A 16,138-nucleotide genomic window follows, 5' to 3' on the forward strand; every position below is an offset into this window, starting at 1 on the left:
AACGCAAGGAAAACAACATCTCTTTCTCAGAAAGAACTACCTGTGCTCTGAAAAGACGGAGTACACAGTATGGTGTATTTAGATACCCTCTTAATTACACTAGAATTATGCAGGAATGAAGTGGAAACGTGGAACAATTTGCCCTGTGAAAAGCTGTAGCCTAACCACGAGGAATATTTAAAAAACACACTGTGAACTGGGTAGAAATGAACGATGCCTTGCAGGAACTGGGGGGAGCATTTAGGTGGATTCTTCTGAGTATTTCGGTGCCTTTAGTTCAGAGGAGTAAGACACTAAAGAACAAACCCCGTTCCTATCCTTTCTACTGTCTGCTTTTAAAAAAAGCCACACCACTAACTCTGTTTTCCAGTCGTTCCAGTCTCAACATGAAATCAGATGATGGGCTACGACCGAACTGCAAAGCTGCCCAGATAACGACAGCCATCATCAGCATCCCCACGCCGCCGGCGCTCACGCCAGAAGGTGAGAGCAGACCTCCACCCAGCAGCCCGGGCCACTCCACGAACATTTCTACCACCACCACGAGCAACATAGTCAAGGTCTCTGCCTTGTAAGATGTCTCATGCACAGAAGGAGGCTGGAAGACCAGTGCCCCTCTCCCTCCACACCTCCATGTTCCCTTCTTGCTGCAAATTGTGCCTGGATGGACGAACCTGACATTTTGTCATCGAATTAGCAATGGAGACCTAACGAGGCAGCTTTCTTCAGACTTGCATTCATGCGTTGGACTGAGGAAGGATTAGGAAAGGGAGGAAGAGTTTTGTTAAAAGTAAAATCTGCATGGAGAGTACGTTGTGCCATGGTACAGGGCAGAAATTACCTGTGAAGGCTGAAGGGAAGGAATCATCATGGCAACAAGAGAGTCAATAAAGAAAACAGAAATATAACACTGTGTATCGCAGCACCTTTTTAAAGGTTTTTAATGGATAATATTTATTCATGAGGAAATGACTGAAAAAGGTGAAAAACAATGGATTTTGTGAATTTTTTTTCTTCATGGAGCAGAACCTTTAAACCAACCAAAATTTCACATTTTTTTTTCTTTTATAGGAAAAGATTTAGACAAAGAAGCCACCTGTCACAGAAACCTATTTCCATTCCTCTGTGTGTGTGCGTGCGAGTGTGCAGCAGAACCACAGAGCCACACTGCATTTCAAAGAGCAGAGCATGTTTTCATGATTCAGTGCACAGTAGGAAAATACAAGCATGTGTCAGCACATACATGTGCACACGTGCACACACACACACACCTATCTCACCCTGGATGGCATTCTTTATTTAGACACTTTTGTATCCGCCTTTTAAGTCAATACAGTGCAATTGCAAACAGTGTGTTTGTCTGCTAATTATTGTCTGTGAAAACATATTTGTGGAAAAAAAAAAAAAAAAGACAGGCTTCAGTAGAGTTTTAGTCCCACATGGGTATCCGCTTTCTATTTTTGTTATCACTTACTTGTAAGAGTGTGACTAGACTACCAGTTCTGTATTTTTAAAAAGGAAAAAAAAAAGTAGGATTCTTTTTTAATACTGTACACACAAATGGCAAAGAATGAGAAAGCACTGAACTCAACTGCATCAAGTGTTCATAAGTCTGACAGAGGTTTCTTGTAATGTATGCCCATGATTTTTTAGTTTTGTTTTCTATGTATGAATTTCTTTGCTAGCACTGAACATACAACCCATTGTAAATAGTAGCCAAATAATGTCTGGATCTATACTTGATGATAATTAACCCCACAGCCAAATATCTTGCATGGACAGAGAGGTATTTGGCTTTTTCACAGTCTTGGGGCTCCAGTTGTCTCATCAACGGCTTCTGGGTTGCACTGATTTTGGGGGTAGACTAGGTTAGCGATTTTAGTTATCCGGTCCCAGCACAGGCTATACAGCATGCATCCACCTCAGAAGGGGGAGCAGTACTGGATTTTGGAAAACATTTGATAAATTGTGGTATAGACAGCCTTTTCTTTTTGCAGTTCTGTAGTCAGTTTGAGAAAATTAATGTACTTCTAGTCAACCAAAAACTGTAACACTGGTACTGCCAGGAAGCTAAAACTCTTAACTAAGGTGCGGTCAGTCCTAGCCCCCTCTTTCAAATATCTTCCTAGGAATGAGTTATTGTAAGGAAATACATAGTTCCAAAACATAACTGATTTTTCCCTCTAAGAATAACAACTTTTTTTTCTTCCATTCTGCCCTTCTTGAGTCCCCTTTTCATAACAGGTGTGATCCATGAAGGGCAGAGGGAGAAACTGTCACCCACCTCTCGCTTCCTGAGCCTTCCACTTGTCATACACTGTCTGGCTAATTCTTGTGGTTATGCACAAATGCCCCTTCAAGGCCCTACACACACCCATAAACGGCAACAAACCTAGCCCCCAACAGCTTGCAATAGAATAGATTTCAAGTATCTTGTTTCTGAAAAGTGATTTTACCAACACTACAGATAACTACTCAAAGCATGTTTGAGGCTGATTCAGCAAAGGGATGTTTCGTTTTGTTTTTTAACATCTGTCATAATCTATCCTGATGTAATATTTATATACACATGTACACACATACGCGTATAAATAAATACACAGACACATACATGTATAGATAGATAAATAGACCTACATGCTGACTTAAACATACGAGCTAGCAACCTGCTTTGTTAGCACTCCTAACCTACTAGTCTATACAGTGGACTCAGATGGCTCACGCGTTAACTCAATACCCTCCTTAGAAACCTACAACATTCTAGGAATATTAGGGCTATGGCTAAGCCTTCAGTAGCTGCACCAGCTTATCGTCATTTATTCCAGTGCTGTAATATGTTACCGAAAACTATGTTTAGTCCTGTTTTAAATGATTAAAGTGCTCTGCCTTTGCTGCTTCCTGTAGGAGGTTATACTGCAGTTAATCTTACCATTATTGAGTTTTTCCCGATGTTTTAATTTAATCTTCTTTTGCTTTATTTAATTTCATTATGTCATCATATCTGCTCCCCATCTGAACACCCTCAGCCTTGTAGATCAGAGGCCTTGCTCTCCACCACTTTCCACCTTGCAACCTCATTTACACTGGCACAGAATGAGGGTTAAATGCTACCATGCTGATCGGGTACAGTGTTCCTTCCAATGCACAGGAGTAAACAATCGCAAAGAGCCAGCGACTCAACGTGGACTCTCAGGGCTGCCTTTCTTTCTCCTGATTTACTGTGGAGTGGTAAACAAGCCACTTCATCTCTCTGCATCCATTTCTTTATCTGTAAATAGCAATCATAGCAACCCCTTTCTAAAGCGTGTTTGGCGCATTTCATTGTTATCGATCAAAATGCTTTCTGAAAAAAAAAAAAAAACCAACGTTTTTAAGTGGCAAAAATATAAGCAAGGAGGAAAGCCAGTCCTTGGGGTTTCTGGATGGCTGCCTGGTCTCATATTACAGCAGCCCTCGTCTTTGTTCTTTTCCATGGAGGAGGAATCAGTGTTATCCTTGCCCAAAAATATTCGGTTTCTACCATTAACTTAGCATGTGCAGCCCCATGCAGTCAGTACTTCAGCACAGACGTTCAGAGGATAAAGACAGACAAAATTAAGGAAGTCTGAGCCCAGAGGAACAGGACTAAAAATATTTTTAATGGAGGCATTAGCGCCTTTTATATGCTGATTTGAAGTAGAGTGAGTAATGTTTCCAAAAGCACTTGAAATATGCTTGCACAAAACCTCTCATGGATTGCCCAACACAGCTACATCCTCATTATGGGAGCACTGTGCATTCATTGAAACAGCACAGACAAGAATCTATCGCCATCATATCAGCGGTTGGTAGGGCAGAACAAAACATCCTTCAAATGAGATGCATGAAAGAAGGAAAAACATTTGCCCACAAGAGCGTAGGAACTGTACCACAGCCACTTTTTCCTACAATAATGGAAAGCAATTACCTTGACTGAACTGCAAGGCTCTTCGTAATCTTTATAGCAACCTACAAACCATTTCTGAGATAGAGACAAGTCAATCCTGAGAATTCCCAGACCAGAACTTTAGCCAAAGGCCTTGGGTCATTCTCTTCTGTGGTTCCCAGTACTGCCCTGCCTTACCAGTCTCCCTGTCCCCTTCCCCAGTACTGAACATGCCCAGGGCCAAACACAGACATTGCCACGGATACAAAAACCAGCACATACCCTGCAGTCCTCATCATTCCTGATGCATGGAGAAGGGGAATTCTTCAGGCGTGGGCTGCCTCCAGGAGAAGTATCCAGAAACCCAGGCTGCTTCTAGTCCTGACCCCTTTCTGAAAGGCAGGGGGTACAAAACAGCCTGATCAGCGAGACTGCTCAGCAAAACCTCAATAGCATCTCAGCAGTTCACCTCAAAAAACCTTCCCCCTCCCTCTAATTCCTTGCAAGTTCTGATAGCTTTTCCTTCTTCATGAAAAAATGATACAAAGAGCTTGTTGGTACAGAAAGCATGTGGAAGGGGGTTGGTTTTCCAGTCTTTCATAAAGCAATACTGAAAATATTAGAGAAGCAACACCTTCATCCAAGCGTTTTGCTTCTTTTCAGAACTCTTTTTTGAGGGAAAAATATTTCCACAGATTTTCAGCCTATGCCATCGATTCACTCGCTTCTCACCTGGCATCGCATTGCTAATGGAAGGAAACACACCCAATTAGTAAAAGAATGACGAGAAACACCTTTCCCATCCAGGCTTAAACTTTCATCTACTCTTTCAAAAATCCAACTTTTCTTTTCCTTAAACATCTTAGGTACAGCCATAAAGAAGAGGCTACTGACAACACAACTTGGTACAAAAAAATTAAAGAATAAAAATGTAATCCATGCCCCGCTAGCACAAGATCCTTCACTGCAATATATCACACTGCTTTCTCTAGATTACATTTAAAATTCTCCACAGAAAGGACTCCCACTGCTTCCCTGGAGAGCTTATTCCAGACTAATAGATCTCAATGTCAAGGATTTTTCCCCTGCTGTTCAGCCATAATTCTCACCTTATTTTCCCTTCCCTTGTTGTCATTATACTTTCACATCTTGTCAAATTATTCTCCTTTCCACGTGGAAAGAAAGCTGCCTTTTTTTTTTTTTTTTGCATGAAGTTATCATTGTAAAAGTAAAATGGGGAAAAGGTAAACCAAGTAACACACATGGCTTTAGTGTGGAATAAAATTAATATATAATTCAAAAGGAAACATTAGAAAAATACGTTCCTCTTTATATTTTTCAGAAATACTAAATTTGAATCAATGCCGTTTGCCTAAACTGAAACAGTTGATAGCATAGTTGTGCTGTAAACCATCATTCTAGCTAAGACAGCTTAAGGGTGTGCATGAAATTCAAATACCAGCTAGAGGAAGCAAAGTTTCTTCAAATAGTTTGCTTTTTGCTTTTTTTTTTTTTTTTTTTTTAAGTAAAGAGGTTGCAAACATTGTATCTTGCGTGTATTATAAAACAGATTCAGTATATTAAAATCACATTTAATTTATGGGTTGCAACATCCCTTGGATCCTGTTTTAGTATTTTATCAACGTCAGATGTCAGAGCTACAAAGTCGGCATTCATGGATGGCTTACAAACAGCAGCAGCTTTGAACTAAAGACTCTATTGTGCTTTTAAAATTAGGCAAATAATACCCATTTTCCACATAACTTACCAATAAAATACACCTTGATTGGAAAAAGTCACTTCTCCAACACTTCAAGCAACTGCACTAGATATGCAATTTCAGAACTCAAGTTTTTAGGCTTCACATTTCCGGATGCCATAAACACCCTTCATAATGGTTTTATTCTTCTAAAACCTTAAAAGCAAACACGATGCAGTGTGCACATTGATTAGAGGTAGTATCAGGAACCTACGTTCTACTCCTAATTGTCTTGATGAATCACTAAGTGACCTAGAAGAAGTCATTTCACCTCTCTATGCCAATTATACAAGTTGTATAGCAATTAATAACTCCTTTTTTAAAAAAGTGAAGCTCAGTTCATTAACACCAACAAAAATACCATAGAGAAAGCGTACCGGAATAGTACTGCTACTTCCATTCAGAACACAAAAACTGTGCCAGAAAAACTACAGGTGGATCACTCAAAAGACCAGGTGACAAAGAGCTTGTGAAAATTCCTTCCTGAGTTTCGATCTCAGTCAATAGTCTGTTACTTTCGTGTGTATATGTGTGCACGTGTTTTCGTTTTGATTTAAACTAGTACTAGTCACAGGGAGTCACACAGCTGTGTGGATGAGAAGTCAATAACCATGCCGAATGTTCTTCTCAGTTGTGGCAACTATGACTGGGAGCTCCCCCAGGCTCCTCGGACCAATGAAGTATCTTTCAAAACGCGTGTGATGGTATATTTTTGATAAATTAGTAAGGCATTCCAATGGTGTTTTCTTTAGGAGTTTTATGTTATGAGAAGCTCTCAACCTTATTTTCTATTTTCGTACTATAAATGGGCTTTGCTTACAACCATCAGAGGACAGATACAAAATGTACTGTATACAACTGCAGGTAGCTTCATTTGAGAACAACTTTCTAGAAGAACCAAGTTTCTTGTTGTCTTCTTTTGGAATTGTAGTGCATATGTTGAAACTTGTATATCATTTACAGTATTGAGTCTTGTGCCACTGCTGTACCTGATGTATCCAATCTGGATTAAACAGAGTATGTGCCACAAATACCAAGACGATGCTGTAGATTTCTTCTAAAAAAGATTTTGGGAGGTTCTTTTGGAGAACACTGGGTGATAGCCTAAGCAACTTGAGCTGCATTTAAATACTAAAACACTTACTTCAACAATAATTGACAAGAACAGCAAGATAACAGAGATGCTTTAGAAGAGCATTAAAGCAGATACCTAAGTGTAACTTTCACAGCAACCTCCTTTTGTGTGTTAAGAGTTGCAGCAAACTTCATCCTGGAAACCAGAACAGAATCTTAAAATTATGCAGACGTAATGTAAAAGAGCCCTCTCTCTGTGGTAATGTGTTGTGACACAATGGAGTAATGTAGGGGAAGAGAAGAACAGGAAGAAAGACACTCCTAAAATAACGCATATTTAATTTAAAGAGCACATATTATGACATTCTTCTAAAAGACAGCCTGGCCTTAGAAGTTCCTGTTAGGCCACAGACTTGCATTATCACAGATAGGGTCAGATTGTTTCAAGTGCAGATTGTTTCTACTTCAACAAGTAGAGCTGATCTCATCTGAACCATAACAGAAAGTGTCACGTAGAATCATTTTTTAAAATTTTCAAAATTATTTGATCAAATTGAAACGTGAGGTAACACCCAGTAAAGGCTGAACAGACTTTTATTTCTTGCAGTGAAGCACGACACCCACTAGGGGACACCACTTCCCCAGCTAAAAAGGGGGAAAAAAAAAAAACCCAAAACCACCAAGAATAGCCTAGTGCAGGACAACACTCAACTAATCCTGTGCTAATTTTCTACACCACTCAAACTACAAGAATCCTAAAGTTCTTCTTCACAGCAAAGAGTCTGAACTGCATGGCATAAAGTTTAGACCCACAACTACATCAGAAACTGCACACGTGCTGCCAGGGACACCACAGGATTTCCTCAAGAACATTGCAACATTAAGAACTCCCACAAACAATTTATTAATGTAAGCTGAGTGAAAGGGTATTATATTTCTCAAAATTGATTTGAAAATAGCAAAAAGTGAGCAACCGAGTAGTCTTGAGGACATCCATCTCTCCAAAATGAAGTTCTCCTTGGAAGTACAGTTGGCAGCAGATAGGAAGCAGTGTTTCACTAAAGATAATCCAACCTTACTCTGATCAAGAAAAAATAGAAGAAAACAACAGACTAGATGTGCTCTGGTGAACTTTGAGAAATCCAAGATACTAGCCACAGAACTCTGTCTCTGCTCCCAAACATACTAAAGCTAGAGCATGAAGTTTCAAATTTAGTGTGAAGAATCAGCGTAGCCATCAATAGCCTAAACCAGCCACCACTTCATCCCGTCCTGCTTCAGGATAGCTATGTAGAAGGCAGTGCAACCAAAACAAGAAATACCAATTAGTGTTAGTACTAACAGGTAATTTCATTTCTAATTAAAGCTTTCCTTTAAGTGTGGCAAGTCTGATATTGTTGCACCCTGAGGGACAGACCAATTATAATAGCTGCAGATTTTGTACATAATTAAACCATCCCCTACTGCACAGCTTGCCTGTTCTATAGAAATGTTATTTATACAGTGTTAATTAACTGGACTAAAATTAGCAATACAAGCATTGAGATGCAGGTTTTAGTCCGTCACTAGTAACTGGTATATAATCAGTGCCCGATGTTTAATAAGAGAATTACAGAAAAGGGGAAATGATCTCTGACTATAAACAACTTTTGCAGTCTCATTATGAATTCATCCTCACCCAAAAGTTACAAGCAAGGAAATCAGGCAGAGAAAATCGGGTTGGTTTGCATTTTCTCCTTGCTGAGTTTTCTTACATGGAAGCAACTGACTTTTGTCTTTCATTTACTTAGCATTTGAAAGATTGCAACTGAACATCCAGCTGTCTTTCATTTCCTTTTATTAACAACTTGTAACATCACCACTGGAATGCATATAAAACATTTACCTAGACACAGCTCGCATATGAAAAAGACAATACTTTTCTTCAATCTGTTTACATCTGACAATGTACTTGTAGACAGACAGTTACGTTTTCACAGATATTTTCCATTTGCTGTCCCAACCAGCCCATCCTTAAGAGCAGAAGCATTATATTAATCATCACTTTTCAGCAGTTCCTGAAGGTAAACTGAGTTGGCATGATAAGCATTCATCCAGTTAAACTGTCTATAACTCTTCCTGTAGTGCATGTGAGACATTGCAGCGTAGTAGTTTTGCCATGCTTGATAATAAGATCTCCAGTAGTTTTTATAACTCCAAGCCTCTTGCAGAAACTCAGGAGCAGCATCATCCCAAGAGCCACAGGAGCACTCATCTTCAGTTTTTCTTGTGGAAGGATTAGGGCACTGATGGTAATGGTTTTTCTTTTGTTTAGAATTTTGTTTCAGAATTTTCTTTTTTGCTTTATTTTGCTTCGGGACTTGCGATAGCTCCTTTGACTTCTCTGGTGTAGGACAGAAGCCTGTAAGACCCTGATGCGTGGTAGGAACAGCATTCTTCTGAGTATCTGAAAATGCTTCAAAGCACGAGTTATTTTCACTGCTACTGGAGGAAGCACTTGAACTGTACGAACCATCACTGTCACCAGACATACCATTTGCTACTGTTTCTGTATTACGTTCCATCTCTTTCCACTCTACATCACCATTTCTGGGGAGTTCACATTGTTCTCCTGGGCCTGAATAGTTTCTTACAATTTCAATATCTCTCTCCAACCCTTCTTTAATGAAGTATTCATAGTCCTCAACAAACTCTGAGAAGTTCCAGGGATTGTTCTGCTGCTTTTTGAAAGATGACAAGCAGGGTATTCTGGGAAGATTTTTTTTCAATGCTTCTTCATCTGGAGCCTCCATGTTATTACTTTGTACACCTATTCTGGAGACAGTTTCTACTCGCTTCTTCTGTTCTGTGTTGCAACTGGAAGTTTTGGGGTTTTTGCTACCTTTTTCCACATTTGCGGAATTTGAGCACTTTTTCACCAGCTTTTGCTTCAGAGCCTTTTTTGGCCGCTCTACAGAATTTTCGCCTGCAAGATCAGAATGAGGCTGACGTACCTCCGCAAAACTATTTTGAACAGACTGAAGTACTGGTTCCTCTGATTTGAGACACACAGTGTCAGAATTCACAGAAGCACCTGTACATACAACAGGTTTGACTTCAACCTCCCAGTCTTCAAACTGATCCATCATTCCAGGAGGTATAGGCTCTGTACAAAAGGGAAACAAGCAGGCACTCAATTAAGTGCATCCTTCCTTCTGGAATTCAAATGAGTACTGAAGGAAAGCTTTGCAAAAGCATGGATAAGATGTTAAGACATTTTAAGGATGCAAACCAACCTCTTCACTTCTTGAAAGAGCTCAAATAACCAGAACATTTTCTTCATGGAAAGCATCAAGAAGTTGATTAGTACAACAAGCACTGCATTACTCATCATCTATATTCCATATCTTATTTAATCAGGTAAAAAGTTAGTAGTTATGCAAGAAGGTTAAGTGCTACATTTTTGGCAGAACAGCTTCTGGTAAAGCATGGCAGCAGATCATCTCGTTTCAATTATTCTTTCCTTCTGCTGTATCTTACAGTCTGAGAAAGGCTTAATACTGAACTCCTGGAAATTCAAGTAATTATGCACTTGCTTATGCAACAGCTGGATTCTGAGTTCCTGTCCCTATCTGTGGTCATGCACTAAGTTCATTTCCTATTTCTTCCCACAACTGCAGCAGTTACACAAGAGGTCAAAAGCACTGGCGATGAGAAGTCTAACTGCACCAAAAATAATGCCACTATAGCAGAGAAGATGCATGTCAGTTCAGTGTTGATGTCTGAAGCATTGAATGAGCAGCAAAAAGCAACCAAAAATAAATAAAATATATATATATATATATGTAGATGCATTCACAGGAGAGAGCATACCTGGTAAAGGCAGAAGCTGAAGGTTACATTTCTGAGCAATGTTCATCATCATGTTTTCTTCCTCTCCGCGGCAGCAGTAAGTCACAGATAAGCCTAAAGTTCCTGCAATACATAACAAAAAGTATAATTACCTAACCAGACCTACATAAGCTGGTGCAACGTCAAGAAATCCACAACTGTGCTTTTACCAAAGCGCCCAGCTCTGCCAATACGATGCATGTATGTTTCCCAATCTACAGGTACATCCAGATTGACAACCAGATTCACTTTTTCAGCATCAATTCCACGAGACGTCTTGAGAAAACAAAAAAGGAAACAAGGGGAAAAATAACTGAATATGCTGAAAAGAAAATTAAAGAAATACAACAACACATTTGGGAATAACTGCTCATGTAGTAACTTCTAGTTGTTAGAACACACCATAAAGCATCTATGAATTTCCAGTAATACACACAGAACAGGCACGTTGCACTGGGATAATGAAAACTAGGGATCGTTTTATTTATTCCTTCTGCACAGTTAATACAAACAAGCATATTTCTTCCCAGCATTAAAAAAGTCAACATGACAGCATGCAGATTTTTTTTTTCCCCATGATAGAACCTCAAGTAAACAACAGAAGAAACACATTAACCACCCAAAAAGAAAAAAAAGCTGAGTGCTTCAAACATAACCACTGCTCGACCTGGAGTTGTTTGGGATATTACTATTGCGAGTATACTGCACTAAATAAAAACTTCTTCCCATAGCTGCTACCCAAAGTTAACACCTCTGCTCCTCTGCAATCTCTACAAACTTCTAGCATCCAACAGCTAAATTAAAACTGATTTTTGAAACAGATGATCAGCAGTAGACAATTTCAAAGTTTCACAGTGTAAAGTCAAACAGCACTGAAGTCACACATTTTACCAGTACGTGTATGTTCTACTCAACATCAAGACAAAACTATTTCAAACAAACAGCTTTATTTGCAACACTCACACATGCTGTGAAATATTAACTCACCAAGTCTGTGGAAATCAGAACTCTACAATGGAATTGCTTTAATTTAGCCATAGCATCAAGTCGTTGATTTTGATTCATACTGCCTAGAGAAACAGAAGTTAGAATAAATAGCTCATGTTCTTTGGTTTCAAGCCCCTAAAATTCTGGAAGACACTGCTTTCTGAACTGTAGCTGATATGAGAAATAAGGTTGAGAGAAACTTCTTCAAACATCAGTTCTAAACGAGTACACAGGAGAAAAGCAAAACAAGCTTGAGACTAAGAATTATTTTTTGGCAATGTATTTCCTTTTGCTCCTTTGAGAACAAAACCGATTACATATATACTTAACCCATTTGAATAACATTGGCTTTAGACAAATTTTATTTTACAATCCCAGAAAAAATGCTGAAGTAAAAATTCAAAGGAAGATTTCTAATAAACATTTGAAGCTTTTTACAACAAAGCTAGAAATAGAGATGTAAATTAAACATCTGCATTCCCAAGCTACAAATTTAAGCTTTCCCTTTAAAAATAAAATAGTGCACTTGTCTAAATACTCATAATATGTTTCTCAGACAAATTAGAAGACCGTAAAGTTCATCAACGTAAAAATTTAATTAATATTTAGGTCTTAAAGACCTATGAAGATTCAAATGCTCTTCTTAGCTACTCAAACAGAAGCCATACAAACCAAGGTTTTAGGATTAATTTTCCTATCATAGGTCACAGTTGTGCACAATTTCAACCAACAGAATCACAAAGTTTTGAATGGGCTTACCTGAAATGCACTCAGCGGGAAAGCCTCTGGACGTTAATATTTCAGCTAGATGTTGAGCCCTGATACAATACACAGAATGAAAACAGTAAATAAAACTACATATCTACCAGCCCACGTGCATTTCTTAACAACAGACTACTCTTAATAGTTAAGGATTCCATTCCAAAATTGTAACCATCATCTTACAGACAGTCACCTAACAGATGGACAAAAGCAATAGCATATTAGGTCCCACTGTACTCTAATGTACAAGATACTTCTGTGTTAAAGCTTTACTTTCAGTATTTCTGATCTGTATTTCTGAAATTTATAAAGGTCTCAAAGCAGTCCACAAAAGATCTATAGAATACCCATGAGTGGGTATTATAACCATTGCTTTTGAACATGCTTTTAACAGATTTTATTTCAGATTTATTACCTGCTGTGCAAATTTGAGAAGACTAATGCTTGATTAAATGGAATCTTGCTGAACAACTCCTGTAGGTGCTGGGTTTTTTCTTCAAATGTTTTATGTGGAAGTGGATGGGAATTCACGATCTTATAATACTGCTTCAACCCTGAACACAAAACCAAGGAGACCATCAGATGAAAGTTTCCATAAAAAATATGCAAAGCACCGTGCTGCTATCAACATGTCACTGCAGTTAAAACAAAAACTTTTAAACATAAATACAGTTGACAAATAATGTACCAGACAGGTTTTCCTTAAACAGACGAAACACAAAGAATTTAAAACTTTTTAAAGATGCATGTTTTGGTTTTAGGATACTCCTCTAAATCGATTGATGAGATTATCAATAAAAATGGCTCACCAATGAGACTCAGATCAGTAGGATTCAACCTCACAAACGTTGGTTCTCTCATATACCTGGTCAAAGCATTAGCTAATGATTCAGGGTAAGTAGCTGAAACAGCAAGCATCTGTTTATTGTCTGGCAGCGAAGAGTAAATCCAACTATGAGAGAAAAAAAATAGGAATGACTAAAAAACATGCATCTAATCTGCAGATAAATGCATAGGGTATGTGGTTTTCTTACTTGATTTGCTCCTGAAAGCTGCCTTCTTCTAGAAGCTTATCTGCTTCATCAAGAATGAAGAGACGGATACTAGCTGTATTCAAGTAGTCCAACTCTATGAGCTGTTTTATTCGACCTATGTATGAAAAAAAAGTAAACTGAGCTTCACAAATATTAACTCAAAGATTCTGAAGATAAGTTTCAGAATACTTAATTTTTAAAATTCACTTTAATAAGCCTTCATAAAAGGTATATTTAATATAATCTCTTGCTAAAAATACTATCTTGGTCTGAACATTTTTGTCACTGCCCTTTGGGACCCTTGTCTATTATTAATAAAAAAAATGAAATCAAACTTCAAACATAACATTTTTGCACTGTGAAGTACCACGCAGTACCCAATGAACTACAACGCAGCATATCCTCACCTGGGGAGCCAACTGCTATGTGGCATTTCTTCAGTCTGACTTTGTCCTGGTTCAAAGGCGTCCCTCCAATGAAGACATGGCATTCCAAACCTTCCATTTTTATTCCAATAGTTGTGATTACCGCATGGATCTGTACAGCAATCTCTCGTGTAGGAGCCAAAATAAGAGCCTGCAAGTGACAAAGAATTATACCCAAATGCCACAATACGGTTCAGAACCTGAAAGCACGGCAAGAAGCTGTGATAACGTCAATTACGGTTTATATATGATTTGCTACACGACCGGAGATAAAGTTTTGATACGAGAACACTACTTACAGGGGTATACCACACAATTACACCTTACAACATCGGCAGAAGCACGAGTCCCAGTGCCCAGAACGTTGTTTTCCCAACAGAAACACCCGATTCCCCCCCGCAGCCCGAGGCACACCACCTCACAGCAGGGCCCGGTGCTCACCTGCGTGGCCGGGCTCTCCAGCATCAGCGCGTCCAGGGCGATGGTGGAGAAGACGCAGGTTTTGCCGGTGCCGGACTTGGCCTGCACGATGAGGTCTGCAAGGAGCCGCCACAGGAGTCAGGGGGGCAGGCGGCGGCCTCCAGCCCCGCGGCCTCCCCCCACCCCGCGCCCAGCCCGCCGCTCACCCAGCCCGCAGCGCCCCAACGGAATGGCCTTCAGCTGCACCGGGGAAGGCCTGTGGAAGCCGGCCGCCTCCAGCCCCGCCAGCACCGGCTCCGACAGCAGCAGAGACCCGAAATCGGACGGGCCCCCGGGCACCGCCACATCCCGCGTGCGGGTCCGCTCCCTCCCGCCCGCCGCCTCAGCGGGCGCCGCCATCTTGGGGGCAGGGAGCGGGCGCGCGGCCTCTCGCGAGAGGCGCCCTCAAAACATGGCCGCCAGGGGGCGCCCCGGGGCTGGCGGCGCCGAGCCCGGCCCTCAGGGGCCGAGCGGGCTGGGTTGGGGTTTGTCCCGTCGTTTGTGTGCGTTACCTTGACGAAATTATGTAAACCTCGTAAAAAGCAGCCGGTGGAGCTCGCATCTTCGAGGTGTGGAAGGTGGCGGTGCTCGTTGCTGGTAGATTCCAGAAGTCAAACCTGGGATTTTTGCGTTCAGTTACAAATTACTCGGGGTTTTCAGTAAACTGATGACTTCCCAGTTTTCTGCAGTCAGTGGAAACGGTCCCCCTGCCTCTGATCTGATTTCACACTCTGGCAGGGAATACTGCTACTCACCGGGGCTTTATCTGCACACGTATTAGAATCATCAAGGTTGGAAGCAACCTCCAAGACCACCCAGGCCAACCATCACCCTGCTACCAATGTCACCCACTAAACCCATCCTACAGCTTGTCTTAAACCTGGTAGCTCTGACCTGATTAGGAACGAGGTAACGCAGGAAGAAACGAAGACCATCTGCAGGAGATCAGGGGGTGCAGGCCACCCCTCTGAACCAGATGAGGGCATGGGACACACCATCCACGCCTGCCCACAGGGCCAGGGCTTGCATGTTGAGTCAAGGGGAGATAATCGACACAACACATCTTTTCAGCTAATTTCCTGGCATTTTTTCTACCAACATTAGCAATTATTTCCTGTTTACAGCAATAAGCGAGGCTGTGGCTCCCCACTGTGAATCTCAATAGATGCATTTATCTACATAGAGGCAGTTAATGATTATGTTTATGAGGCAGCAATCCTTTATACCAAGACAGACAAACCTTCAAAGCTAAACAGCCTTTCATACCTTCCTGGGCCGTTTGTTTTAGGAACCACACAAAAGCTTACACTTAGAAATATCAGAGAGGACAAAACCACTGTACTGCAGGAGGGAAATGAAACGAACTGGAGATCTTGCCACAAGCTCCACAAGTAGGAGCTTTAATTAGTGCATAAATCTGAACCCTGGGGAGAAAGCCGGGCTCAAGACACACTGGAGAACAGCCTGAGCACTGGACATAGGGAAAGGCAGGGCCAGGCCAGAAGTAGTAGGAGGAGAAAACAGGGAAGTGGTCAGAAGAGAGGAGTGAGAACAGAGGGGGAAAGGGAGTTGTGCGAGGAATGGAGCTGATGGGTCAGCAAAGGAATGATGGAGAAGGCTGCAAAAGAGGAGGACAAAATTGACGATGTTGGTAAAGCAGCCTCAACAAGCTTCCTGGCAGCTGGTGCCCACAGGACATATAGATGTGTTTAGGGAGAAATCAGCCACCACTGATCTCTAAGCTGTTCTAATGTAGTGAAATACCAGGGAAAGTTTGTTCTGACAAACAGATTCAGCCCTCAAGTTTCTCATTAAGCACTCTGAGTCTGGGATATGGTTGTACTGCATGTAGAAACAGGGTTTA

General features: G+C 40.7%; 2 protein-coding genes across 3 annotated transcripts in view; one reads left to right on the forward strand and one right to left on the reverse strand.

Moving 5' to 3' along the window:
• KCND3 (potassium voltage-gated channel subfamily D member 3) overlaps nt 1–6,491 on the forward strand; it is a 110,226-nt gene extending 103,735 nt beyond the window's left edge. For both annotated transcript variants that reach the window (XM_068659846.1, XM_068659847.1), the window contains one exon: nt 371–6,491. In XM_068659846.1, the coding sequence (XP_068515947.1) occupies nt 371–575 (205 nt within the window). In that variant the 3' untranslated portion in view covers nt 576–6,491. The remainder of the gene's footprint in view (nt 1–370) is intronic.
• A 2,066-nt stretch (nt 6,492–8,557) lies between these two features.
• On the reverse strand, nt 8,558–14,672 carry DDX20 (DEAD-box helicase 20). The gene is made up of 11 exons (XM_068659845.1): nt 14,442–14,672; nt 14,257–14,351; nt 13,798–13,966; nt 13,391–13,505; nt 13,166–13,308; nt 12,772–12,910; nt 12,354–12,412; nt 11,595–11,677; nt 10,778–10,883; nt 10,590–10,691; nt 8,558–9,882 (listed from the first exon to the last, which is right to left on the reverse strand). The coding sequence occupies exons 1-11, from the start codon at nt 14,632–14,634 to the stop codon at nt 8,771–8,773; spliced, it is 2,316 nt and encodes a 771-aa protein (XP_068515946.1). The 5' UTR covers nt 14,635–14,672; the 3' UTR covers nt 8,558–8,770.
• Between the last annotated feature and the right edge of the window lie 1,466 nt (nt 14,673–16,138).

Source organism: Anas acuta, chromosome 24 (genome assembly GCF_963932015.1).
Source record: "Anas acuta chromosome 24, bAnaAcu1.1, whole genome shotgun sequence".
Taxonomy (NCBI): domain Eukaryota; kingdom Metazoa; phylum Chordata; class Aves; order Anseriformes; family Anatidae; genus Anas; species Anas acuta.